The sequence below is a fragment of the Harpia harpyja genome, chromosome Z (genome assembly GCF_026419915.1).
Source record: "Harpia harpyja isolate bHarHar1 chromosome Z, bHarHar1 primary haplotype, whole genome shotgun sequence".
In the NCBI taxonomy this organism is placed as follows: domain Eukaryota; kingdom Metazoa; phylum Chordata; class Aves; order Accipitriformes; family Accipitridae; genus Harpia; species Harpia harpyja.
In genome coordinates this window covers 96934304-96959691 of record NC_068969.1, presented here as the reverse complement: position 1 = coordinate 96959691, position 25388 = coordinate 96934304, and the positions used below count along the sequence as shown (strand labels likewise).

At 42.0% G+C, this 25388-nt stretch overlaps 1 protein-coding gene across 4 annotated transcripts in view; it reads left to right on the top strand.

Moving 5' to 3' along the window:
* The first annotated feature begins 1886 nt into the window (after positions 1-1886).
* MAP3K1 (mitogen-activated protein kinase kinase kinase 1) overlaps positions 1887-25388 on the top strand; it is a 65060-nt gene continuing 41558 nt past the window's right edge. For 2 of the 4 annotated variants that reach the window (XM_052777498.1, XM_052777499.1), the window contains exon 1: positions 2849-3385. In XM_052777498.1, coding sequence (XP_052633458.1) covers positions 2886-3385 — 500 coding nt within the window. In that variant the 5' untranslated portion in view covers positions 2849-2885. Of the gene's footprint in view, positions 2145-2848; positions 3386-22933; positions 23055-25388 lie in introns of those variants that run through there. The other 2 variants (XM_052777500.1, XM_052777501.1) reach the window with 2 other exon arrangements.

Sequence of the window (25388 nt, the reverse complement as noted above, 5' to 3'; positions counted from 1 at the left end):
CCCTGGATGCCGCTCCTTATGACTTAGGGGAAACAGGCCCGCTGAAAACTTCTAAAAGTCTCAAGTTACCCTCCCAAGCTGTATTTTAGATGGTCTGAGAAATAATCTATGCAAGAGGTAACTGAGTATCTTTCTGAGCTCTTCAGTAAGTTTTATGCTTTTTACAATCAGGTCAACTCACACTGATTGAGTACAAAAGGATTTTTAAGAGCAGATCACAAGAAAACACAGATGTCAGTCAGCATGTTCAACTACTGATTTCAGAACTTAGTACTTCTAGCAGACCCTCTATATTGTGCATAAATTTATGTTGCATACAGGCATTGCATTACCTAGTGTTCTGGAGTGAGGCATGGCAGGTGTTTCCTTGTGTGCTGCTGTGCTGCCCTGGTCAAGGCAGAGTGGAGAAAAATCCGTTTGAAACAGTAAGGTGAATATAAGGATCACAGGCAAAATGTAATTTATTAAGAGTTAGATTTCAGCCAATAATCAGGGGATAAACAGCCCTTATAAGGCATACCATGTATTCTTTAACGACTAAATAGTGAGGTTCTTCCACTTTCCATCTTGTCCGAAAGTAACTCAAAACCTTGACAGTACTGGCCTTACTTACAAGACCAAGTCGTGCCTTAACAGGGATGGTGACATGTGAATGTGATATTATGGCAGAGAAGAATGCTTGAAAAGATATAGTACTGCACTGTTTGTTTGTTTGTTTTTCCTACTGAAGACCAGAGGATCCTGTGTACATGCAGGTTACACTGCCAACAACTGGTAATAATTTGAGTTCATTTCAGCCATCCGCTTCAGAATTTGCATGAAACTAATCTCATGCTGCTTCTACAAAGCGCATGCTTTGCTCTGTTCTTCCCTGCATTTAGTAAGATCCTCACTTTGGCAATAAGGCTTGGTTTAGGAATATTCCAGAAAACTGTCTCTAAGTTATAGTAAAGGCTGTAAATAAGCAATGGATTGTATCTTTATGAAATTCAGAATTAATTTATCTTTAAATGTACAACCCTGAGTTGTACATTACAAGAGGATATTTAGATCACCTTCTTATCCCAAAGGTACCCTACATACAAGATGACACCGAACACAACTGACTTTCTCACAGCATCCTTCACTGAAAAACCTTCATAAGGGTAGTTACAGCGTGGCATCTTGACAGACCACCTAAGCGATTCACTTAGGGTGACCTTAAGGCCACACGCATACTGATACTATTCTGCAATTAAATGGAGTACAACCAGTCTCCTCCGGCTTTTCCTTTTGCAAGTCTAGAGGGAAAGGCCTCTTTAATCTGGTCTGCACATCCTTCAGTGAAGACTCTACATTTAGGTCAGCATCTGATCCCATATGTAAGGCAAGAAAGAATCTGCTTCTGTCAGGAGGTACTTCTCACTCAACTAGTGCTTCAGATCAAAGCAGTGATCCCAGCCAAGTGACCATAGTAACAATCGATTGTTGAGATGCTTAGTTAGTGTTACACTTGGGGGATACATAGCAAATTCTGAGAAACAAGCCTAAGATATTCAGCTAAAGAAAAGTGCCTTGAACTCTGCGACTTCTACTGTACTCAAAATAACACCATCCTGAAAACAACCTGGTATGTATAGCGACATTAGTTTTCCTTTCCTCATCTCAGATTAAATCGGCATTCAAACAGGCAGGCTTGTTTAACGGCAGCAAACCAGCACCTTTCTGACAGCAACGTACACCCTTCTGCTCTTGCAAAATTTTAAGTCCCTTCTCCGCAGCTCGGAGGTTGAAAGCAGAACCACCCAATTGTGGTCGAGTGGAAATCTAGACCAAGAGCAAATTTTGCTTGGACCTCCCCAAGGTTCTGGTCATGTGATGCCTCCTGCCTTTCTCCTCTCTCCCAGTCTCTCGGGAAACAGCCGCAGCGGTAGGTATATGTGGCAGGCTATCATCTAAACTAGATGCGCGTACTTTCGCACATAGGGGAAGGAGTGTGCTCCGACGAGACATTAACGCTTCCAAGTAGTTACAGACATGGAAAAGTATCTGAGGATGGGCGAAGCGGCGCCTGCCAACTGAGGGCAGCGCGGGGAAGGACGCCTAAAGGCTGCGAGCAAGGATGTGCATTGAATTTCGTACTAAGCCCAGAGAGGAATGAGCAGGTAAGCTCGGGCGCAGCAGCCATTTCCCGGCGGCTCGCCGCAGCGCAACAAGGCACCGCAGGCGTTCTACTCCCCCCTCGCCCCTCGGCCGGCCCCCGGGGAGGCCGCCGCCTGGGGGGAGTTTTCGGGGTGCTGGGGAGCGGGGGCAGGCGGACGGGGTGCTGCGAGCTGCGGCGCGGCCCGGAGCCGGCCCGAGTTTCGGGAAGGGCTTCCCCGCGCCTCAACTCCTCACAGGGGGGCGGCGGCTGCCCGGGGCCGCCGGAGCCCCCGCCGCTCTCCCACACGTGGGAAGGGCCGCGTGGGGGCGGGGACGTCCTCGCCGCCCGGCACCTCCACCGGCTCCCGGGCGCGGCGCGGGCCGACCTGTCTGCCTGTGTCTCTCTCTCCGTCCGTCCGTCCGTCCGTCCGTCCGTCCGTCCGTCCGCGGGCAGCCCGACCCGGGCCAGGCCCTGCCGCTGGTGAGCGGGCACAGCGCGCGCGGCGGCGGCGGCGGCGGCGGCGGGCGCGGCTCCCTCCCATCGCCAACACCTGCGCGGGGGCGGGCGGGGCGGGGCGCCGCGCGGCCCCGCCCCGCTGCACCTACAGGCGGCCGCCCCGCCCCGCGTCGCCCGCCGCCGCCAATCCGCACCCGCCTCCCGCCCCCCTCCCTACGCCGTTTGCGTAGGCAGCGCTGTTTCCGCAGCGGGTCGGAGTGCTGGCTCCCCCCGATCCTCAGGAGCCCGATGTGACCCGCCAGAGAAAATGGCGGCGGCGGCGGGGAATCGCACCTCGTCGTCGGGATTATCTTCGGGCAGCGGCGCCGAGGCGGCCGCCGCCGCCGCCTGCGGGAGCCTGAAGGGCGGCGGGGTCGCGGGGAGCGTCGCCGGGAGCGGCGGGGGGCTCCTGCGGGAGGCGGGCGGCGGCGGCAGCAGCAGCCGGGAGCAGCGCTCTGACTGGAGACGGAAGCAGCTGCGCAAAGTGCGGAGCGTGGAGCTGGACCGGCTGCCCGAGGCGCCCCTCTTCCTCGCCGCCGCCCCGGCCGCCGCCGCCTCCTCCTCCTCCTCCTCCTCCTCCTCCTCCTCGCCGGAGCCCCCCGAGACGCTGCTGCTCCACTACCTGCCCGGGCCGCCGCGCTCCAGCCCCGCCAGCCCGGCTGCCTCCCCCAGCCGCTGCGCCGAGCTCCCGGAGCCGCTGCCGGCGGGGAGCCCGGCGGGGACCGACCCCGCCGCGGAGCGGAGGATGGAGCCGTCCCCCCCCGCGAGGTGAGGGGGCGCCGGGGAGGGTGGGCGGGCGGGTTGTCGTGGGCAGGGCTCGACCCCGGCCGGCGGCGGGTGACAGCGGCGGGGCTGTTCCCGCGGGGAGGGCTCGGGGTGTGCTCCGGCGCCCCGTTTCCCCTCGCGGGCGCCCGGCCGCCGCCTGGCCGCGGGCCGGCAGCGGATGCGGGGGGCGGCGGGAGCTGCCCACGGAGCGCAGGGCCGGGGCGCGGCGGGCAGCCCTCGGCCGCCGCCTTCCCCCGGGGCGCGGGGGCACCTGGTGCGTGGGTGAGGGCTGCCCCGCCGGCCGGCCGCAGCTGTCAGCGGCGCGGGGCTGCGCGGGGCCCGGCGGCCGGCGCCGGCGGAGCGGGTCGGGCTGCGGGGGAGCCGAGGCGTGGGGGTGGGGGGGTGGCGTGTGTGCTTGCGGGGGGTGCTTTTGTGTTTAACTTCTGCCGGAGTCCCGAGGGGCTTTGGAGTGGGAGGTCGGGGTGGCGGCGGGGGCCGGATGCGTCAGCCATTGGGGCTCGGGGCGAGCCGAGCCCAGCCCAGCCCGCTGGCTCTGCCCGCAGCTCCGCCGTGCCGGGGCAGGGCGCGGGCTGCGCCGTGTGCTTCAGGCGGCGGCGGCGGTGCTTCGGGTGCTCGCCGAGCACCTGACGGCTTCCTGCGCTGTCCTAGCAGTTTGCTGCACAAAACTGAGTGATTTTTGTTTGTTTAAAAGGACTTCTCCGCAGTCTAATTCCAGTTTGCAGCATCGTGGTATTACTGCAGAACTGATTTCTTTAATCCTTGGTAAGGGGGGGCAAAAGGTTTTCGAACGTAAATGTCCTCTCCCTGTTTCCAGGGGAAAGTAATTTTGCGGCGGTTTAGTCTAGGCGATACATTTCAGTGGTTTCATTTAGTGCCCTGGTGTTCGTAGCTCGTATTTGCCTTCCGTATGTATTATTTGATAAGTCCATTTTCTTGAAGGTTTATAAAACGGCCCATATTTTGCCTATTTGACATGTGTAGAAGTATTCAGGGTGAAAGCGAACTCATGTCTGTGGTGAAGCAGTTAAGTACTTATGAGCACATTTCAGCTTTAACGTGCGCTTGCTAGGTCTAACTCGTAGGTATGTGTGTGGGAAGGCACTGCAGTAGTGACGGTGTAATTTTGATGTGAAGTTGACAATTTCATATGGATTTCTTGTAAGGTTTTATATGATGTGGACTGTGTAGTTTAAGGACTTAGTGTTAGCATCCACAGACCTATTTCAATGCTGCCTTCCAGTTTGTCTGGCTAATTATTTAAATCTCACAAGAAATCTAGTTCCAGTTTGGACACATGACTTGTGTATTCTTTTCAGTTGGTCTTACACGGGTTAAACCTGAAGGATATTTTTTAAAAGTTGATTTATCTTGGGACTACTGTAATAAGAACTGTTTTCTCGACCAAAGTCCTGTTTATATGAATTCTCAGCAATTCACATGGATTTTGGTCTTTTTCTAGGGCAATGTAAAAATACTTGATATGGTGTGGTCATAACAGGTAAGAAATGCCTCTGTACTTACAGAAGGATTAGTGGGAAATCTGAAGTGTCTGGAGAGGTGGGAATAATTATGAATTTGAACGAGTAGCTTGTCTTTTTATGACTCTTAGCACCATCTTTGTCTCTATCAAGTAATGAAATTATAATGGACTGTATATTGTATCTCATTACTGATTGTAACCAGTTTCGTGGCTTTCAAGGAAAATAATCAGTGTTGGAACACATTTAAAACAACTCAGAGTCTCATGGTGATAGCAAGTGGGAGTTAGGCTGATATTAGGGGTCCAGGAAAGTCAATATATGTTGCACCAATAGTGAAACACTGGGTCCATCCTTGCTAGTCAGTCCCACAGCAGCAGTGAGAGAGCAGCTGTGGATTTTTTTGCTTTCACATGGACGGTTTTGCTTACTTTTAAGTACCTGCATTTGGACAAGTCAGTGTTTTGAGTGTTAAGTTAAAACCCTTCTCTTAAATGCTCTGATATTTGACTGGGAATGTTAACAAATCACAGAAAATACTAAATGCCAAGTGCTTTTCTCTTTAGTATTTTGGTGAGGTAATCTTCTTTGAATTTATCATAAGTAGAGTTGAAAATACATGGCAACGTTACTAGTGATTTTTCTTCAGAAATATCCTATAAATGCTCATGCAGAGTATCTCAGTAATTCTGTATGTCATGTTACCAGTAAACAGATGTTAGACAACGTACTAGTTTGTCAGACCGTATCAAGAATTTAAAACATCTCTTTTCCCTTTTTGTAATATTGACTTGTTCTAGCCGAAGGAGGGAGGTTAATTTGTATGTGAGTAACAGCGTATTACACGTCAAATTTGTGCATGAAGCTGTTGCCCAGGCATTTATTAAGAGGCAAACTGAAGGACATAATCAAAATAATGTATTTTGTGGAGGTTTTCTAGTCTGTTTTTAAATACAGTAGTTGTACTTTCCTGTAAGGATCTACTGTTAGTTAAAAGATACTGTGCTTACTCCAAAGTCCCCCTATCAGTCTCTTTGGTATTACAGTTACTTTGTTTTTAAATAGATTTTTTGTTTCTGTTTATGCTGGGAGACCTGCATGAGCCTCAGAGTGACGCTGAGAAGGGAAATTGACTCTGTTGTTAACTCCTAAATGTAAATACTACCTTTTTTCTCCAAGCTCTCAAACATTCTGCTTGTCGCAGCAATACAGCAAATATATTCACTAAAAGCTGTGAATGTTGTAAGGTATCTTTTTGTATCACTGTAAGAGAAGGGATTTTTTTTACTAGGAAATGCAGCTTCAACATAAAGCACTTCAGGCCTCTTATCCCATGTCTGTACTGAGAGTATATTGATTTGGTTTATGTAAAAAGATCCAAACAGTGAGTTCAGTGATAACTGTAGTATGATTTCTTGTAACTTGAGGGAAATCCATGAGGGCAAAATGCACCTTCTTCTCTGCAACCTTGACAATGTTCTTTTAAAATATTCAGGCCCTTTAAGCGATGTTTATTGGTGTCTGCAATTGATGTAGGTGGCTTATTACATCCCCAAGTACAGGATTAGTTATACTGCTGTAATCATGTTCTTATAAAAACGAAAAGCAGGAAATGCCACATTTCATCTCCTCTGCGTACAGTAACCATGTACTGTGTGTCTTGAGTGAAAACTAAGTGTTTGAATTTGAAAATCTATATGCTAGATATGGCAGACTTTTCATATAGTTCAGCTGCAAGACAACCTTTGTAGATATTTATACTGTTTTTTCTGCAGTTGCTGTTTGATGCCTGCTAGAGACACTGAAGACACACTGTGAAACTGAAGTTTTGACTATATGCACAAGTAAATGCTTGTCAATTTTAGCTCTGCTTATCAATTTGTAGCACCTTTGATGACTTTGAAAGGAGGGCATGAATGCTTTAACAGAGCACTGGACTAGCCAGTGGCATGGGAACAGCAGGAGAGCACGTACAGTGAAAGCACAGTGTGGCCAAGGTTTGACTTGCTCTTTTTTTTTTTTCTTTTTTTACTGAAATAATGATAATTTTCTCTGTTCATGTTGTCAAAATGTAGCTAAGGTAAAAAACATACCTTATTATTGACCTTGGCTACTCTTAGCTAAGGTAAAATATAATTTAATATGTTTTAACCAAGTCCATAATGCTGGATATTTTTAACCGGCTGCTTAAATAAGCCACCAAATTTTCTGCTTCCAGTTTGAGCTGGATGGATACTACTGTGAGAGAAAATTCACTTCCTACCTCTTCTGTGCTCTGTGGCTTGAGAGTACTTCTGGAAGAGGGTCACCCTCTACTGTGTCTGATTTTTATCACTCTTAGTTATTGCAAGTGGTAGGGTTCTGCTTAAATGGTCTGATGTGGTATGGCAGTTTCTTTGTTCCTATGCAAAGTAAATAGATTGTAACTAACTAATCTGGAGCTTTCTGTCCCATTGGATTTAGTGATACTAAAGGTTCAGTCTCCACTGTCACTCAGTGGAGTCTAAGTACTACTGCTCAGTGTGATACCTGTGTGTAGACATGTGCAGTTCTGCCTTACCCAAAGGTCAAATGTGCAGAGCACAAGATTTGAAGATCAGTTTTTCCTTCTGTATGATGGATTTGAACTTCATGAGATCTTTTAGTGTGCTAAATCATTTGTTGTTTTTCTAAGTTGGAGTAAAGGTAATGGTGCAGCTCTGCAATAGTTTATCCTGGTGCAGGAGAGGATGAGATGGGAGTGGAAACAAGCAGGTGGGAGTGCGGTGACTGTGGGAATGCTTCTGTTGGCTTTTGCTGGCTTCCAGTATTGGTGAAACTTGGGTTAAGCTTGTTTAAAATAGCAATTATACATTGCCATGTAGCTGCTGTTTAAACAAACTTGTAAAGCTAGTTTTCAGCAGCAGTGGTGATAAGAGAGCGGATCTGGTTTGAGTTCTGCCTTATCTTGGTGTTCTTGGAGGATTCTCTGCAAAGACCCAAGGGTCGTCTTATTTTACTTTTTATCTGCTCTGCTCTCGCTTAAAACTCTAGAATTACAGTTCTTTCTTTTGCTTGAGGCAAAGTGGACAGAAAGCCTTTACGAGGGCTTCATTACTTGTCTCTAGGTGACTAGGAGAATGTGGTTAAGTGGAAAGTTGCTTTCTGTTGCTTCCCTCCCTTTTTATCTTTACCCGGAGGCTGAGTGTGTTGCTTGCAGGATGCTTCCAATTTCCTGCCTCACCACACTGCAGAACTGGAGAATCCTGCTTGGTAGTGAATAGTCTTGATTATTTTTTTTTTCCTATAAAATATGTTTGGGATTGTTTTGTGTTTTGGGGTTTTTTGTTTGTTTCTTGGTTTGTGGATTTTGGGGGTTTTTTTGGTTTGGTTGTTTTGGGTTTTTGTTGGGGTGGTGGCTTTTTGTTTTGCTTTTTTGTTTTGTTTGGGTGGGGTTTTTTGGTTGTTGGGTTGTTGGGGTTTTTTTAAGATTAGTTTTGTTGGATCTTGGCTGAAAAATGTCCTGAAAAACAGCAGTTCTATTTACTTGATACTTAAGAGTCATTTGAAATTGGGAATTGTTTACCTTATGTCTAGAAACTGAAGAAATAATTTTCAAATTGTCTTAATGAAATCTGATAGAGCCATCACTCCCTCTCAATTTTGCTAAGAAATGTCCAATTTTTTGATAGGGCTCAGCACCTGATGACTAAGGATTTGAAGGTGTTTGCAAAAATTGTTTTTTTTCTTTAAACTTAGAATGTAATTGAGTATTCCTGTTCCTCTGCTATGGGATTAAACTGGAATTCAAGTCAGTCTACTTTTGTTTCACACTGTCTCCATAGATTTCTTTTGTGTCCCTGAATTGTAAACTATTCACATCATTCATGGAAACATAACCTAATACTGCTTGTTCTCATCTCTCTTGTCCTAGTAGTCTAATTTGTAGTGGAATGGCTGCTAATATACTTATTATGCTGGGTGACTTCAATTCTTCCCTAGTATTTCTCATCAGTAAGATTTCACACTGCTGTTGATACTGCAGCTCCTTGTAACTTACCCAGGGACACTGTGGAAGGGGGGAGTAGAGTGCTGGAAAAATGAGTTGTGTCTGCTAGACCACACTGACATCTGACCACATCTGACATCTTGTTTTCTGAGCTCTTTTCCATCCTCTGCTTGAGGATCATCGAAGTCATCTTGCTTTTGAGCAAACTGGAATGAGTCTTTGCTCAGCTGTCACCAGTGAAGATCAGGTCCTTTTGTGAGCTGGTAGTAAACCCTCAAAGGTATGCAACTAATAGTCCTTGTTTTGGCCCACGGATACGCATTTCATTTCACTAGTTATTTCTCTCAAATAACTTTCTTACACCCTGAGGATTTTTTGTATGTCCTTCATGACCATCATGCTTGTACTTTCAGGATTGTTCCTTTCAGATACTGAAAGGGCTTGGTGTAAACATTTTAAGTGTTGAAGGAAAAAAAAATGTAATTTGTGATAATACCAAATTGAGAAACAATTGTTTTTTAAACAAATTCAGTGTTACCTCCCATTCTACTGCCAATAAATGCCTGCAGAATTTTATTTTAGTAATTCTTTGTTTCTTTAAAAGGGAAGCTTCAAAGCTCAGTGGATAATAGGGTCTCCCCATTACCTTTGGGTAATATTTAACTGTTCTGCATCTGGAGAGGCATACAAAATGCAAATACCTGACACGCGTGGTGAAACTTGCAGTGACCTCCAGTTTGCAGTTCATGTAGAGTTTATCGAGCTTGGCAGATTAATACACTCTAGCAGGCAAGTGTTTGTTTATTGTCATTGTTAAGACAATATTCTGATTGCTTTGAGTTATGGCAGTACCTTAATTTCTGGTTGCTGAATATGTACTTCGACAATTCATGTGAGTCAGTGACAGTTTTCTCAGTTTATCAATATTTTACCTTTTTTTTTTTTTTTTTTTTTTTTTACTTCCATGTTTTTAGGCTGCAGAGTTGCCAGGTATGATACTAATATTCCTTTCAATTTTTTTCTCTTGTTGCAAGTTTTAACTTTGCCACCAGATATGTAATCAGTATCTTAAATGTCCCCATGAAATACATCTTAAATGTTTGTTATTTCACTAAAGTAAAGGCCTCTACAGATGCCTAGTCTATGACTAAAGACTTGTTTGCTTGATATAAGAAAATATTGCAGTTGTGACTAGCGTGGAAGCTCACTGAAACAGTACTAATATGTTCGTAAAAATTTGGAAAGGATCTCCCACATTAAGGATCTGTATGGTTTATTAATTTTATTGGATTATTCATATAAATAAAACATATGTGATGGCATCTATAGTTGTGTAAAGTTCTTAGGCAGTTCAGACTCGAAATGGAAATGTGAACAGCTGGTTTTTAAATGGAGTGGAGCTGGATGGAGTTGCTCTTAAAACTATATTGATATGCATAAGTTTATTTTTAAAAACTTATTTCAATGATGTCTGCCTATCGTTCGGGAAGATGAGCTCTTCTGTAAATATAGAAGAGACATAAATCTTTTTGGTTTTCAACTATAATTTGTGCATTTATTTGTAATGAACAGCTCGATACAGTAGGTTTCTTGATCTCTGCAGGCATATCGGATGCCCCAGCCTGTAGGAAGCGCTGGGGCACCTGGGTTTCTGTTAGGTTTTCCATGGTAAGTGTGGAAACTAGTTCTTCTATATTGTCCAGCAAATGCAGCCAGGCTCTTCGCTGCCTGCCCTGCAGTGGTGGCTACTGGCTTCTGGCAAGGTCACTGTAACCAGCAGAACTATTTTTCTCATTGAACCCCCAAGGTTAGGGCCAGGATCTCCTGCACTGATGTGTTCTGTTCCACATGGCCTTGTTCACACCTTCTTCAAACATTTTCCTAAAATTAACTGAGAGTTCCAGTTTCTTCCCCTGTCAAGAATTTACTGAGTTGCAACTGCATGTTTCTTATACCTCCCAGAGTCTTTTGGGAGGAAGAGCAGGGGTATGTAGGGAAGAGGTCTTAAAGACATGCAGATTGTTCTCTGTATTTGTTTTAAGCCAGTATTACAGGAAGAGGGAGGAGAAGGAGCGCCTTCCCCACCCACCCCCGGCCTTGTGTACAAGAAAGCATGGAATGAAACTCCTTAAGCCATGCAGGTCTCTGGCAGAGAGCAATGCGGATAGTCTTCAGGCTTGTCATTTTAGAAGTGCATTGTGCCAAACTGATACAGAAAAGATTGGATCACTGACTGATCTATTTGGTTTCTCTCACTGTGAAGACTGACATGCAGACTGTCACTCAGACTGCCTTTTTTGTGGGAAGAAGGCAGATAATCCCCATCAGGGAACTGAGTAATAAAATATTTTGGATTAAACTAAGATGTCTTCCATCTGTGCAAAGCTGTAAGGTGCTTTCATGTGAGGATGTGTTCAGTATTGTAAACCAACATACACTGATACCCTCAGCAACCTGAGTGAGGAGAAATATTAACAACTGGCACAGCATTTGGCTTAGGTGATACAGGGCAATTTAGGATTGTTGCAGTGGTTACAGTGGTGTAATGCCTGACCATTGCTCTTGGCTTCTGCTGCAGGTCAGCATGCCTCCATTCAGAATGGTTACTGTTGTCATTGATTTCAGCTATATTGTTGGTAGTGAAGGATTCAATTCTAAAAAGAAAGCTTTTTCCTTGTATTGGTACTTCAAAGCCAGATGGGCCCAAGTAACCCTTGGGAATGGAAAACACCGGGGAAAGGGTTAGAAAGCAGCAGATCAGTAAAATAAACAAATGTTAAGTGTTTCATTGTACCTGGGGTGCTCATCATTTCAGCCCAAAAGAAATCCTCAGGCCAAGCTTTTTTCTATCCACAAAAGAACAGAAGTCAGGGTTTGCAGAGTGCATTCCTAAACTCTCCTACAAATTCTATTTCTTTTCTACAGTGGAAGCTGGACTTCCCTTTCTGAAGGAAAAAAAATATAATTGTTGGAAGACTTTGAGCTGAAAGTTGCCCTGTGAGGTGTCTGTGAGAAAGGTCTTGATGACATCCATGGTGGGTTGACCCTGGCCGGACACCAGGTGCCCACCAAAGCTGCTCTATCACTCCCCTCCTCAACTGGACAGGGGAAAGAAAATGTAACGAGGGGCTCATGGGTTGAGATAAGGACAGGGAGAGATCACTCAACTAATTACTTTCATGGGCAAAACAGACTGGACTTGGGGAAAATTAACTTAATTTATTGCCAATCAAACCAGAGCAGGGTAATGAGAAATAAAACACCTTCCCCCCACCCCTCCCTTCTTCCCAGGCACAGCTTCACTCCTGAATTCTCTACCTCCTCCCCTCAGTGGTGCAGAGGGATGGGGAATGGGGGTTGGGGTCAGTTCATCACACGTTGTCTCTGCCACTGCTTCCTCTTCAGGGGCAGGATTCCTCACACTCTTCCCCTGCTCCAGCATGGGGTCCCTCCCACGGGGGACAGTCCTCCACAAACTTCTCCAGCATGAGTCCTTCCCAGAGGCTGCAGTTCTTCACTAACTGCTCCAGCATGGGTCCCTTCCACGGGCTGCAGTCCTTCGGGCACAGACTGCTCCAGTGTGGGTCACCCGCGGGGTCACAAGTCCTGCCAGCAAACCTGCTCCAGCGTGGGCTCCTCTCTCCACAGGTCCACAGGTCCTGCCAGAAGCCTGCTCCAGCACAGGCTTCCCACGGGGTCACAGCCTCCTTCGGGCATCCACCTGCTCTGGCGTGGGGTCCTCCCTGGGCTGCAGGTGGATATCTGCTCTACCGTGGACCTCCCTGGGCTGCAGGGGGACAGCCTGCCTCACCATGGTCTTCCCCACGGGCTGCAGGGGAATCTTTGCTCCAGTGCCTGGAGCATCTTCTCCCCAACTTCTTCACTGACCTGGGGGTCTGCAGGGTTGTTTCTCTCACATGATCTCACTCCTCTCTCCAGCTGCAGTTACTGGTACCGCAGCAACTTTTTTTCCCCTTCTTAAATATGTTATCACAGAGGCACTACCACCATCGCTGATGGTCTTGGCCTTGGCCAGTGGCAGGTCCGTCTTGGAGCCATCTGACATTGGCTCTGTCAGGCATGGGGGAAGCTTCTAGCAGCTTCTCACAGAAGCCACCCCTGTAGCCCCTCTGCTACCAAAATCTTGCCATGCAAACCCAATACAACATCTCATTCAAACGTCTACTCTCTGTACCAAATACATCAGTGTCAGTAACTTTCCTTGGCTGCTGCTCTTGGGATACTCTATATAACATCACAAACCTTTGTGAAAACTCTAGCATTTCTCAGAAAGGTACTGTCTTTAACCAAATTATTCCCCTATTTTCTCTAATTAAGGATATTAAACTAAAGAAACTGTTTAATGTTCATCTTTCTAAATTCATTCAGAGTATAATTATACTTGGTCTTGAAATTACATTATTTACATTGAAAATTTTGAAGTATAGATTAGCTCTTTAGAAAGTTATGTGTATATATGGTAAGAGGAACAGTGCTACTCTATCTTCAGTTTTGTCTTTTAAGCATGTGGTTAAGTTCCAGCATGTTCAGGTACAATGATAAACCATCTCGTCCTGGTAAATATGCTGAAGTATATAATTCCCCTTAGTACCTCAGCAGAAAATTAGTATGCTCTCCTGTTTGCTTGTTCTGACCTGCTCTGAGCTGCATGTTTGTGGCAGTATTTTACAGTTCTGCCACCAGTGAGCATGCCCAGCAAAGCCAAGTGGGGAGGGACAACTGTTTTGGCATTTTGAAATCACCTATGTATGAATTACATTCCTGTATTTTAAAATTGACTGCACATGAGAATATAGGTCCAGTGCCAAGGCAGGCCACTTGTAGACCCTGGGAATCAAGATTGCAGGGGAGAGCACAGCCAGAACTTTTAGGCTTTTGGCTTGCTTTCAGCCCAGAGGGTGGACTGCCGAGGAGCTAGCAAGGGGAACTAGTAGGAAATCTGCCAGCTTCTACCACATAGACAAAGTTCCATAGGAGCTTCATCAAAATGGGTCTCTGAAGTTTTCTGAATAGACAAGTAATTTTTTTTTTTTTGAAGTATCTCTTTCCAGGCAGCAGCTTAGCTGTATGCATAAGTATTTCCACTGTCTTTAAGTACTTGCATGTGCATAAGTAGTTGAGACCTAAATAACCATAAATAGCTGGGACTTAAACAAAAATACAGGTTTTAATCTTGTGAGTGAGCCTGTAGTAAAACGCTTATGCAATGGTGGAGCCTCATGGATTTTATTGGTATTCTTTGTGAGCAAGTGTTCACTTAATGTTTATCTATTCTATTTGTGGTATTGGTGCCTTAGGCTGAAATAAAGCAAGGTTTATCATTGAGTAGGTGAAACTTCTCTAATCTGTGTTTCATTCAAAACGTGAATCCCAATTCAGAGGAAAATCAGGACCCAAATTACTTACCACTATGCCCACCTTGGTGTTACATGTGACTCTTGCAGTATTCCGAGTGAAGCTTCTCCGCTTGTCAGCTCTGTCAATCTAATGGCAGCAGGGTGATCCTAGCATAAAACCTGTTTGTACTCACAATGACTAGGTAAGTGCTGTGCATCTTGTGGCCCTCAGCTACGTAAAACTTGGTATGGGACTCATAAGGTTAGCAAGGTGGACTGTCTCTGATGCTTCAGGCAACAGGTGCCTATAGAGCTTGGGGAAAAAGAAAGATGCAAGATCTGGTAGTGTAGTTTGTGTTACAAACTGCAAGACCTCCTGATTCTAACAGAATCTTGACATATAAATGTATTTCAATTTACGTATGTTTAGCACTCTTAGGTTGATTCTGCCTAGGCCATGCTGATTTGTGAAATATCTAAAAATGGTAAGTTTCTGCCATGATTAAAATGTCATTCAAAAGATGTAACAGTGAAAGTTGTCAAAAGTAAGAATATGATTGTTTTTCCTTTTTTCTTTTTTTTTTTCTTTAATATACTTAGGACCTTTTCAACTATGAATAGCTATACTTAAACAGCCATAAGATTTTGAAAAAATACTCAGTTTGCTTCTTCTGGCTTATTGGGAAATAATTCAGCTCTATTCCAATTAATGTTTGTAAGGGAAAGACTACTGAACAAATTTACCTTCTCTGGTTACCATTGGTACAAAATGAACATTAAGTTTCTCTGATTGTAGAGCCAAAAGGGGCTACACATCTCCCTGATTTGGACGACTAGTCAGTAGGTAAACTGCATTGGAACAAAGCCAATGCATCATTTTCAGATCTGTGAAATGTCATCTGTGCAAAAGGGCTCTGCTGGTTATACTAGTTGAGACCAGCTGTGCTCTGTCTCCCCTCTGTGGGGAGAACAAAACTTGTGTTAGGGGAGCTGGTACCTTGACAAGGACAGGCTCTTTTTTCTGCTAAGTATTTTCAGTTAATCTCTGGGGGAGAAGACACCTTTGCCTCCAGATTTCAAAACACTTTCTTGTGCAGCAAACACGATGACAAATACATTTATGATTTGGTGGAGGCACAAAGCAGGCCTATGGATTTTGCCCTAAAGAAATTTTTTAAACTTTTTTTTTTTTTGCTTGAAACCACCAATAATTAGTGTGTAAGCATAAATGCAGTCCAAGTTTTCATTGTAGTTATAATTGGGTAAGGTTTTGGCATTTGTCAGTAACAGTCTATCCAATCTTTCCTCAGGTTTCTTTACAATCACTTTTGGAAAATAAAAAATACTGTGTACAGTATACAAGTGTAGGACTTGCTCTTTTCCTTCCCTAAGTTCACTTTAGAGACCCAACATCTCACTTTCTCTCCTGAAGGCCCAATGTCTGCTTCATTGCGTTTCTGAGGCTTATTGTGACAAGGTCTGCATTTTGATACCTAAAAGGAAATGGGAAATGAGACAATATGGGTCTAGCACTGTTACTCCCTTTCCATGTTCAAATAAATGGCATGTTTTTATAACTGGGAGGGGATAAAGCTGGCTCTCACAAGGGAAGTGGTTAGCGTAGCTGGTTCTTACCATGGTGACTTTTGATAAGGATTTGTTACACTGTATAGTTATTTGCAGTCACTAAAATAATCTATACTTAAAGGGTTTAAGATGTTTAACTCTTTCAGTTTAACTACATTAGTCCTTCAGAAACTGCAGATGGGCAGTCAGGGTATAAGAATTGAGAACTGTGCTATTCCGTCTTTGTAGAGCAGCTTGCTTCTAGCTTTGTGTAGATGCGTGGCTGGCTGGCTAATGCTTAACCCAGATGTATTAAGCAAGTAGATGGGAAGGCTGTCTTCTGAAAGCGTTGACCTCCCCTGTCTGCAGTGTTTGAAGAGATACAGTTTGGGTCCTGCATCTGAATGTTCACGTAGTATTTGTTGTTAGAAATATGACTGAAGCTGACTATGCAAATGCCTTTAGTTCTCCAGGATAGGATTACGTGACAGTGTGTTCTTTGCTGGTCCTGTGCAATCTGAGCTGAAGTCAGCCTTGTTCCAGCTCCATTTCAAGCGCACGTCTTCCTTCTGATGTCTGCATGGACTTGTGGCTCCGTCACCCTAGTCACAGATTGCCTGTCAGTTTAGTGTAGCAATTAATTCAATGGGTGACATCAGTCTTCAGCTTCTAGTTCACAGCCAGGTCACTTCCAGTACCTAGTATAAGATTAACTTGTTGAGAAAAGTATTTCCATAAAGAGTCCATTAGTAAGACACAAGGGCATGACTTGTTTTACATGTAGACTCTCTCCTACCTATAGTTCCACTAGTATTTCCTGGAAAGTAGTTTTTATTTCTGGTCTCATATATGTGATGTAGTTTCATAGTTATTTAAAAAGCACTTACACATGTGTTTAAAGAAGTGAGACTGCTTTCTCAGTTTACTGTCCCATCTTTGAGAGGCTGCTACTGTGATACAAGCCCTCATGGTAAGAAGTAAAATGAGTCTGACATGTTTAGTGATCACAGATGTTTGCTTAATCTTTGAATATTGTATTAAAATTTAGTAAGGAACTTATCAGAGTGTTAAAGCAAATGCTTTTTACATCCCCTTTTCTTAGACATTGTCTTCTAAAGGTCTTTCAGAATAGTATGCTTTTCGTTGACCTTAAAATCAGCACATTGCAAATGTGTTTCAGTGATGGTAGTTAAACTTGTAAGACATCTGATCACGCATTGATTTGACACAAGATTCCTTTTGTAATATCTTAATATGTGGCAATGCCATTAAACTAGAGCACCTTCCAGAGTTGTAAGAGGGGTGGATTTTTTCCCCACTTTTTTCATTCTTTCAAAGTAAAACTTACATGGTGTAGCAAAGTAGAGAAAATTAAATTGGATTATGAATTTGTAATAATCTTACTATGTCATGTTAACACAAGTTGTTTTTCACTAAGGCTGAAAGTCTGTTCAGAGGAGTCATAACACAGCAGGGTGGTCACAAATGGGACTATTAACTAGTACAGCTGCCTTGCTGGTCAGACTGCTTGGCAATCACCCGTTTAATTTGTTGCTGCTTTATCCTTTCATATACTGAAGCACAGCTGATGAGTAAAAGCTTTCTTGGTGGCAGCTCAGGGAATTACTTCAGATTCAGTTGTTGTTATTGATTTCCTCTGGGTGAAACGTGTTTCCTCTGTATCAAGGGGGATAATTCTCCTTTCTTAAGTTGGTTCAGTGAAACCTTGCACTCTTATTTCCCACATTTTTATGACTATTTCTTTTACCAGAATAGGTATTACTGCTTCAAGTCACAGTCCTAGTTTGTGTTTTGTGTTTCTTATCTTTAAATGTGTTGCATTAAAAAAAAAAACAACCACCACCTAACAAAAACAAACAACAAAACCAACAACCCACTCTGCTTTAGGTTACTACTGATTTTTATATAGATTCTGATTTTAAATCCTCAAAGCGATTGTGGAAGTGTGGACAACATGCAACTTAATGAGATTTCACTTACGACTTTCTGCAAAGAAACCCTGTGAAACTTCTGGAGGAAAGCTTTATAAAGCAGATTTGACAATTTGATCTTTCCAAATAAGAATGAGTGTTCTTGAAGATAATTAGCTCTTCATTTTCATTTCACTTAATTTTGAGTAAGACGGTTTTGGCTGCTTGCAAATATATAAAATCAGTTTAAAAATTGTAGAATGATCTAATGAGTCTAGTACAAAGAGTGAGCAACTAATAGCTTGCTTCAAAAGGAAGAAAAAAAAAAAATAAAGCCACAAGGATAAACAGTCTTTTGAGCTGTGCAAGTTTAGATTTTTACAATGTGAAGATACTTTAACCTAATTGAGCGTACAGAGAATTACAGAAATTGGCTCAAACAGAAATGAGTTGTGCTTCATCAAATCCAAAAATCAAAAAAGGATTAGGTGAGTTGGGCCTCACCTGTGCCTTAAGTACATGCTGGTTCTTGAATAGGATCACAAAACATACCAGAACTTCTAGCTAGCAATTTCTTCATGTTTTTTGTATCCAGTTGCATTCTCATTCATTGTAGTCTTGTTTTCCTTGTGATTAGGCTTTTTTTTTTTCCAAAGTAACTGTCATATCCCTTATTGAGTGTTTTTTTTATATTGGAATTTTAAAACATATTTTTGTCTTCTATTGCTGCTTTCTAGATTGATATACTTCTGTCTGAATGTTTATACAAAAAAACCCACTTGAGTTACTCAAATTCTTTTAAAATTTTAATTAATAGTTCTGAATTTCTCTTGTCGGTATTTGATTTATGTGTTTTCTGGAGATGAATGCATCTTCTGTTCTTTCTTCTTTACTGTGCCCTCTTTGATTAGAATTGCTTATGCAGAAAGTGAAGGTTGGATTTTAAATACAGCTGAAATATAGAATTAGTTACTTAAATGTGAAGCCTAAATTTGGTAACAGTTTTGGGAGGCTTGGCATTTCTTTAGAAAAACCAAATTGCTCCTGTAGATACTTCCATATGAATTGGGAAGCTTTTGTAATGTGAAGGCAAAGAGGGGAACAATCCAGAACAGCAGTCACTGGTAGTCTTTCACCTTCTTCAGAAATGTAATGCTCTTTTTCTGAAGCTGGCAGTGGGAACAAATTAACAGAAGAGTAATTTATCAGCCAGTTTGCTCAAAGTGATGTGGTGTATTCTGACTTTTTTAGGATTGAGTGCACAATATTAAACATTATTTGCATTATTAATTTGAAGTTGGAAGTGGTTAAGAATTCTGAGAATAATGCCAGAATTTTAGTTTTCTTAAAATACATAACTTGCTTGAGGTGCCTTTTGTTCAATGTTTTTGAAGAGAGACTAGCTGGCTTTTATCCACCAATTTTGAAAACCAATAAAGTTTAAGGTTGTCATTTTAATGGACCAGAATTTGTTGTTGCATGAAGAAATTATAAGATGGTTTTGAACAGAAATACAAGAGTCAGTCAGTGTTAGTTTAACCTTCCCTTAGACCACTGAAATAAAATGAACTGGAAGAGCTCCGGAAACCAGATTAAGACACAACTGAAAGCACAGATTTACTTAGTGCCTTTCTTACTTTAGGGTATCATGGTGCTCAAAACTACTGGAGAATTTTCATGAGAAACTGGTAATAAATTGAAGTAAAAACTTACTGCAGGAAGGTATGCATTAGTTTCAGAAATTCCTGTTAAAACAGCACTGCAGACGGAGTCTCTCAATTGGTGAATTTAATGCTGTGAAGTGACTGAGGAACTCTCTTACGGGTTAGTCCCAGAGTGAAATGCCAACACTTGCAAATGATCAGGCTTTTGGACCTTTTGTAAGAGAAAATGGTTTCTCAGCCAGCCTCAGAACTTGTAGTCTGTGTTGGTAGGGATTTGTGTCTGACTGTGGGATGTGGAGAGGAAAAGAGACAGGTCTTAACTTTACTGGAACTCGGGAGCTCGTTCAATGTTGTCATTTATGGCCTATTCTTCTGGGTTTGCCTTCGTTGTACACATATGTTTCAAGTATTTTGCATTCGTTGTTCTTCTGGAGTTAACAGTAGGGTGAAAGTTAAGGAAAAAATATTTCTGTAATTTAGGTTCTGTACTAGGTTTTGGGAGGTGGGTTTCTGATTTTGGCTTTTTTCCTGAAAGCACAGACACCCAAGGAATGCTAATTTAAATAAAGCTGTTCTTGTAGGTGCAAAATTATATAGATGGCTTTTAAACGTAAGATTAAAAAATAAAGTGCATATTCTTCTTTAATTACACCCATATCTAGGTCTAATACTGTTGTTTAAAACCCCTTAAATTTATGAAATATTTTTGAATAGTGTCTGCTACCAAGGAGGTCCTGCAAAGTACTTTTATTATTTTCTGTGATATTTTCTTAAGGTTTTAAAATCAGAGAAATTGTAGAATTATGCAGTTTGGTTTCATTGCAGATGCACAAATCTTAACCTGCCGATTGGTATGAAATCTTCTGTGAGATAACCATTTACACTGTATTTCATACGTGAGTTAGAAAGGTGTCCTAGATACACTGGCATAAAAACACTACACAGGATTTGCTATAAAGTGAGAAATCTGGAAGCCACTTTTAAAGAGTAATGGTTTAAAAAGGTGGGAAACAAATATAGAAGTTTAAATTATAACTTGTTCCACAAATTCAATCTAGTATTTTCTCCTTTTTTTAATCTTTGAAATGCTTTATTCCCAATAAAAGGGGAAAAAAATTGAAGCAGATCTCTCTTGCTCCCAGACAGCAACATGGTCAATGTTGGGAAAATTTTGCACCAAGCAGAAGTAAGGATGCCTTTCAGGCCTGTTGTGTAGGTTGGTTTCTCAAGTGAAATATGGCCGAGTAGTGCAGTTCTAGCTCATGAGAATGAGGAATAGTGTAATAATTATGATAGTATGACATAATTGCCTCTATCAGTAATTACTTCACAAAAATGCCTAAATAGTCTCAAAGGATCATTGTCATGTCTGATTTTAAGCACTTCATGGAAAAACAGTGCTTCAGTCTTTTGTCTCAATTTATTTCATTGCCTATTAATAAGTAAGCAGTTTACCAGCAAACTTGGGCACATACCTCTGGAACAAGTGACAGTTATCAGATATATGAATACACGGAATAAAGTGTAAGGCAAGTTTGGGGTTGTTTGGGGGTTTTTTTTGAGGCAGGGGGGATATAGATATTGGAGTGATTTCTTTTAATGTTCTCTGATATTGTTTCAAGACTTTTTTGTTTGCATTTTTTTCTTCTAGATTTAGTATTAATAGTTTGTTTGCTTGCTTAGATAGGATTGCTTGACTGATTTGTGGGGCTGCAATTAATACCAGCATAGTTCTAATGTCTTTTGATCTGATGGCAAGTTAACAATATGTTTCAGTATGTTTTACACTAGAAGTGTTGCTTTTAATGATCAAATCAATTTGTGAAGCACTTCAGGGGTATACAGTGGAATATCGTCTTGTTTGCTTGTAGTAACTGGAGAACACATGAAACCAGGAAAAGATTCAGACAAGGATGACTGTTCCTCCCCCACACCAGCACTCCACCCCCCCCCCCCCCCCCCAGACATTAGTGGCACTTGTGAATTGTGTTAAATTAGACATAGACCTTTTTGCTTATTCTCATACATTTGAATTCTACTGCCCTTCATAACGGAGAAAAACTATGGATATTTTGATTGAGTAAACTAAAATAAAAACTCCAGATAACTAACTTGCTTCACCATTGATCATAATTTTTGTTGGCAACACTTAGATGCATAGGTTAGATTTCATGCTCTGCTTTCTTAACAGTAAGAACATTGCTTGTATACTAATGCTGTTACATAGATGTGAACACCTTGCTTTGCTTATTGGGTTCTGGACTGAGGAGAGAGTGTGGTATACTGTCCTATGGATAAGAGATACTCATATCCTATGGATATGCAAGTAGTTTACTCTCAATGCACTGTGAAGCTGGAGCTGCTATGTTGCAGATGGCATAGCCAGCTGCTATTTACATAGTAACATCTCCTAAATTAGGTAATGTTTTCTTTACTGTACCACTTTCAACTAGATGTATTATATGTAAATGACACAAGATTTCTTTTGCTGTAAAGAGAATAATTTTATAAGAAATATTTGCATTTTGTGAACTGTAAAAGAACTCTCCCTGAAAAAAAAAAAGGCAGATCTGAGTTTGTTGCTCCTAGAAGAACTTTTAAAAATACTACTGTAAAAGTCTTCTGAGATAAATTGCAGGTAACAACTGCCTTGTACTTCTTTTTTAGCTTACCTCATGCAGCTGTATCTTTAGCAGATGGCGAGTTTGCTGTGGACTTGATTCGAAGTAACCAAACACTTGCTGCAAAGAACAGTCCCAGTGAGTGTATTCTGTAGCACAAGAAAACAAAGTCTGATCTCTAGCAAAATGCTTCCTGTTGCGTTCTGAATGGCTCTCGTAGTAAATTGTTTATTACTTAAGTCGTCTAAGGGGAAGCTGAATTGTGACAGATTGTATAGTATAGTAAAATTCAGTTCTGTGCTGATCATATCTACTAAGTTTATTTTATTACTACATACTTTAAATTCAGTCAACTCTGTACTGTGCTATTCATAACAATTCAGTACAAAAGTAATGCAAGACTGTTTGTCACACACGTTTCCCTTTTTATAATTGTTGAAACAAACAGCTGTATTTCTACATTGCCCAACCATTTTGATTTTTTGAATGTAATGATCCGTAGAAAAGAAATAGCTTCATAAAACATGCTCAGATGTTAGAACCACACTTGAAACTAACTTCTGTTTTCCAGATTTCTGCCTCCCATGAACTGAGTTTCACAGAGATGTTTGTGTGCTGCAACAGGAGAGAGAAGGATTTTTTCTTAGCCAGATAAGAGAAACTGAAAGCATGCAGACTTCTGTAAAATGTTTTTTCATTCCCATTTCTGCAAGGGGAGGAGTCCTTACGAAGCCTTCTTTAACTTCCATTAGCAACTACCTTTGTCTTCATGCCATCTGTGTTATGTCAAATATAATTTTAATGCATGTATTGAAAGTTCTGTCCTTTTTGTGTTTATGTTTCAGAGAGCGCATGAAAATGCATCTTTCTTGACTAATGTCTGGTCTTGTTCTGTTTATGCCTTGGGAAGAGATTGCCTTTTTGTTGTTGATGCCTCCAGGAATTTGAGGGTTTTAGGTTTTGTTTATCTGTAATTCAGCTGCCAGCTTTCCTTCATAGCTGAGGTACCACTTTCACTGTGCTAATGAAACACTACCAACATCGAGGTACAGTAATCTGTTCCTGTCTGCCTGTTAGAGGTTGAAAAAGTGTCAGTCGTTTTGTTAGTTTTGCAAAGCAGGAAATTACAGACTTTTTACTCTTTGTCAGAAACTTCAATGCCCAGAGCAGGAAGAACTGCTGAGATCCCTAAGAACATGTTCCAAGATACAAACACACAGTGTTTCTGTTTTAGCTTCACTGTTTGTGAGGAAACTGATGTAACTGAACACTTTTTTTATAGTTTGTAGTAATTGATAATTGTCTTCTGATTTGTTGAGGTATGACTTACAAGTCATTTTTTTAACACAAGCCATGGTTCAATCTGACCTTATTTCTGAGAATTCATTGCTAGTATAGTTAGCCCAGGGAAAGCCTTCATGAAATGGAACTTGCCTGCCTTCCTCTCCTCTTCTGGGCAGTATGTATGTGATAACACTGACAAGATCTGTTTGTTGAATGTCTGCTTGCATTGACAGCTTCTTTCAGTGTTTGATTACAACTTTTTTCAACTTGCCTCAGGATTTTAAAAGAAAGCAGGGACCTCAAGGGGGTGTGGGGGGGTGTTTTTATGGGAATTCTTTCTTAAGTTACTGTATTCCCAGGCCTTCAATTTTCCTGTTTTCTAACAGTGGGTTTTGTTCTCTGACCTATATTTGTACACAAAGGTGGCATATAAATTGGTATAAACAATGTGCATTTACCTCTAACATGTATCTTATGTAACTTTCTGTACTACAATTAATTTCAGCTGTCATCTTGCCTTTTTTTTTTAGTATTACGGTGTGCTGAGTAAACATCATTATTTCTTTTTCCCCTGAGGTCAGCTCAACTTCTTTTAAACATCTCAGGTCATTTCACATGACATGCCTTTGATTTCTAGAGTGCAGTCTACATACAAACAAGCAGATGAAAACTTACAGCAGGTCAAAAATCAGTTGGGCAAATTCATGTGGCAGCATCCTCCTCTGATTCCTCCGTGAAGCCACACATTGCTGGTGAACATGGGGAAGAATCTAGGGGTAGGAGTTGATCCATGGTTGTTCCTGTAGTTTTACCACAGCATGCATAGGTAGTTGTTGCTTGACGTAGCATACTGGGCTAGGTGGACTTCTGGTTTAGTCTTATAAAGGTGCTTTTATGGGGAGATCATGTGGAGTGAGAGACTATGCAGCTGGGAGCCTTGTCAATGCACAGTCTACAGTTGCCTGTAAGCTCTATTCTTACATTTATCTTTGAGTCATACTGCCATGCCTCCTTTCTGTCCTGAAAATGTAGCTTTTTCTTCCTACCGTAAATAGGAAACAAAGGAAGTAGTTATTTTTTGGGAGTAACCTCTTGAAGAGAAAAACCAAAAAAAAGTAGTATTAATTGTTTTCAGAGTGTTAAGCTTTCCAATACATCTAATCTCGTGGGTGCAGGTCATAACCCCTGCTACCTTGCTAAGTAAATTCAGGCTGAAGGAGAATAGACTTCAGAATTTGGGGGCTGTAGTTCCTACTTCTGCGGCTTCATTTTAATAATAAAACTTTCTTCATCCTATGAAACTAGTTTCCAGTGTGGTAGATTCCATTGCTGCATGCAGGGCATCTTCTCTACTGGAATAAATCTGTATTACAGTGCATGGGTACTGTGACAATGGAAGACCTTACTATTATGTCTTAAAAGACTGACTGAAGCTTGTTCATCAGAAATGCCATCCTGTCTGTTTTCCTGGGAAATTATTGCAGGACCATGTTATGAATTGGATTGGAGATCAAATCTAGTTCAACAGTTTTCCATTTTCTCTTCTCCAACTTCAAGTTTCAAAATGTGTGGTGGTTTTTTTGTTTTTTTTTTTTTGTTTTTTTTTTTAAGTCAGATCCACATCAGCAGGGAGGAACAGAAATGAATAATCGAGGTGGGGAGTAGGAACTCCTCAAACTGACATTGCTCCTGGGAAGATGGTATATGGAACTGTTTCAACAGGTTACTTACCCAAGTTAGGACAACTTCTGGCCCCTTCTTCCTCTGTAGTGGCATATATAGCTGTTTATTCAGAGCCTAGGTATTTAAATTACCTAATGTGTTTCTAGGCTTGTTACCACTCTAGTTCTAATGTTAGTACTTGATCTAAGAGTATTCTAGCAGCAAATTCAAGATCCTACTTGCATATAAATACTTTATGGACTCTTTGCTGTTTGATTTATTATTTTTTTTTAATACTCAGTGTATTTTTTCATGCTTAAAAGCATCTTGTTCTATAAAACTTAAGCATTTATGGCTGAAATTTAGATCCATAACCAAACTGAAAAACTTGAAGTACCCACAGCAGCACTAGCTTGGCTTTTCTTTGATGGATA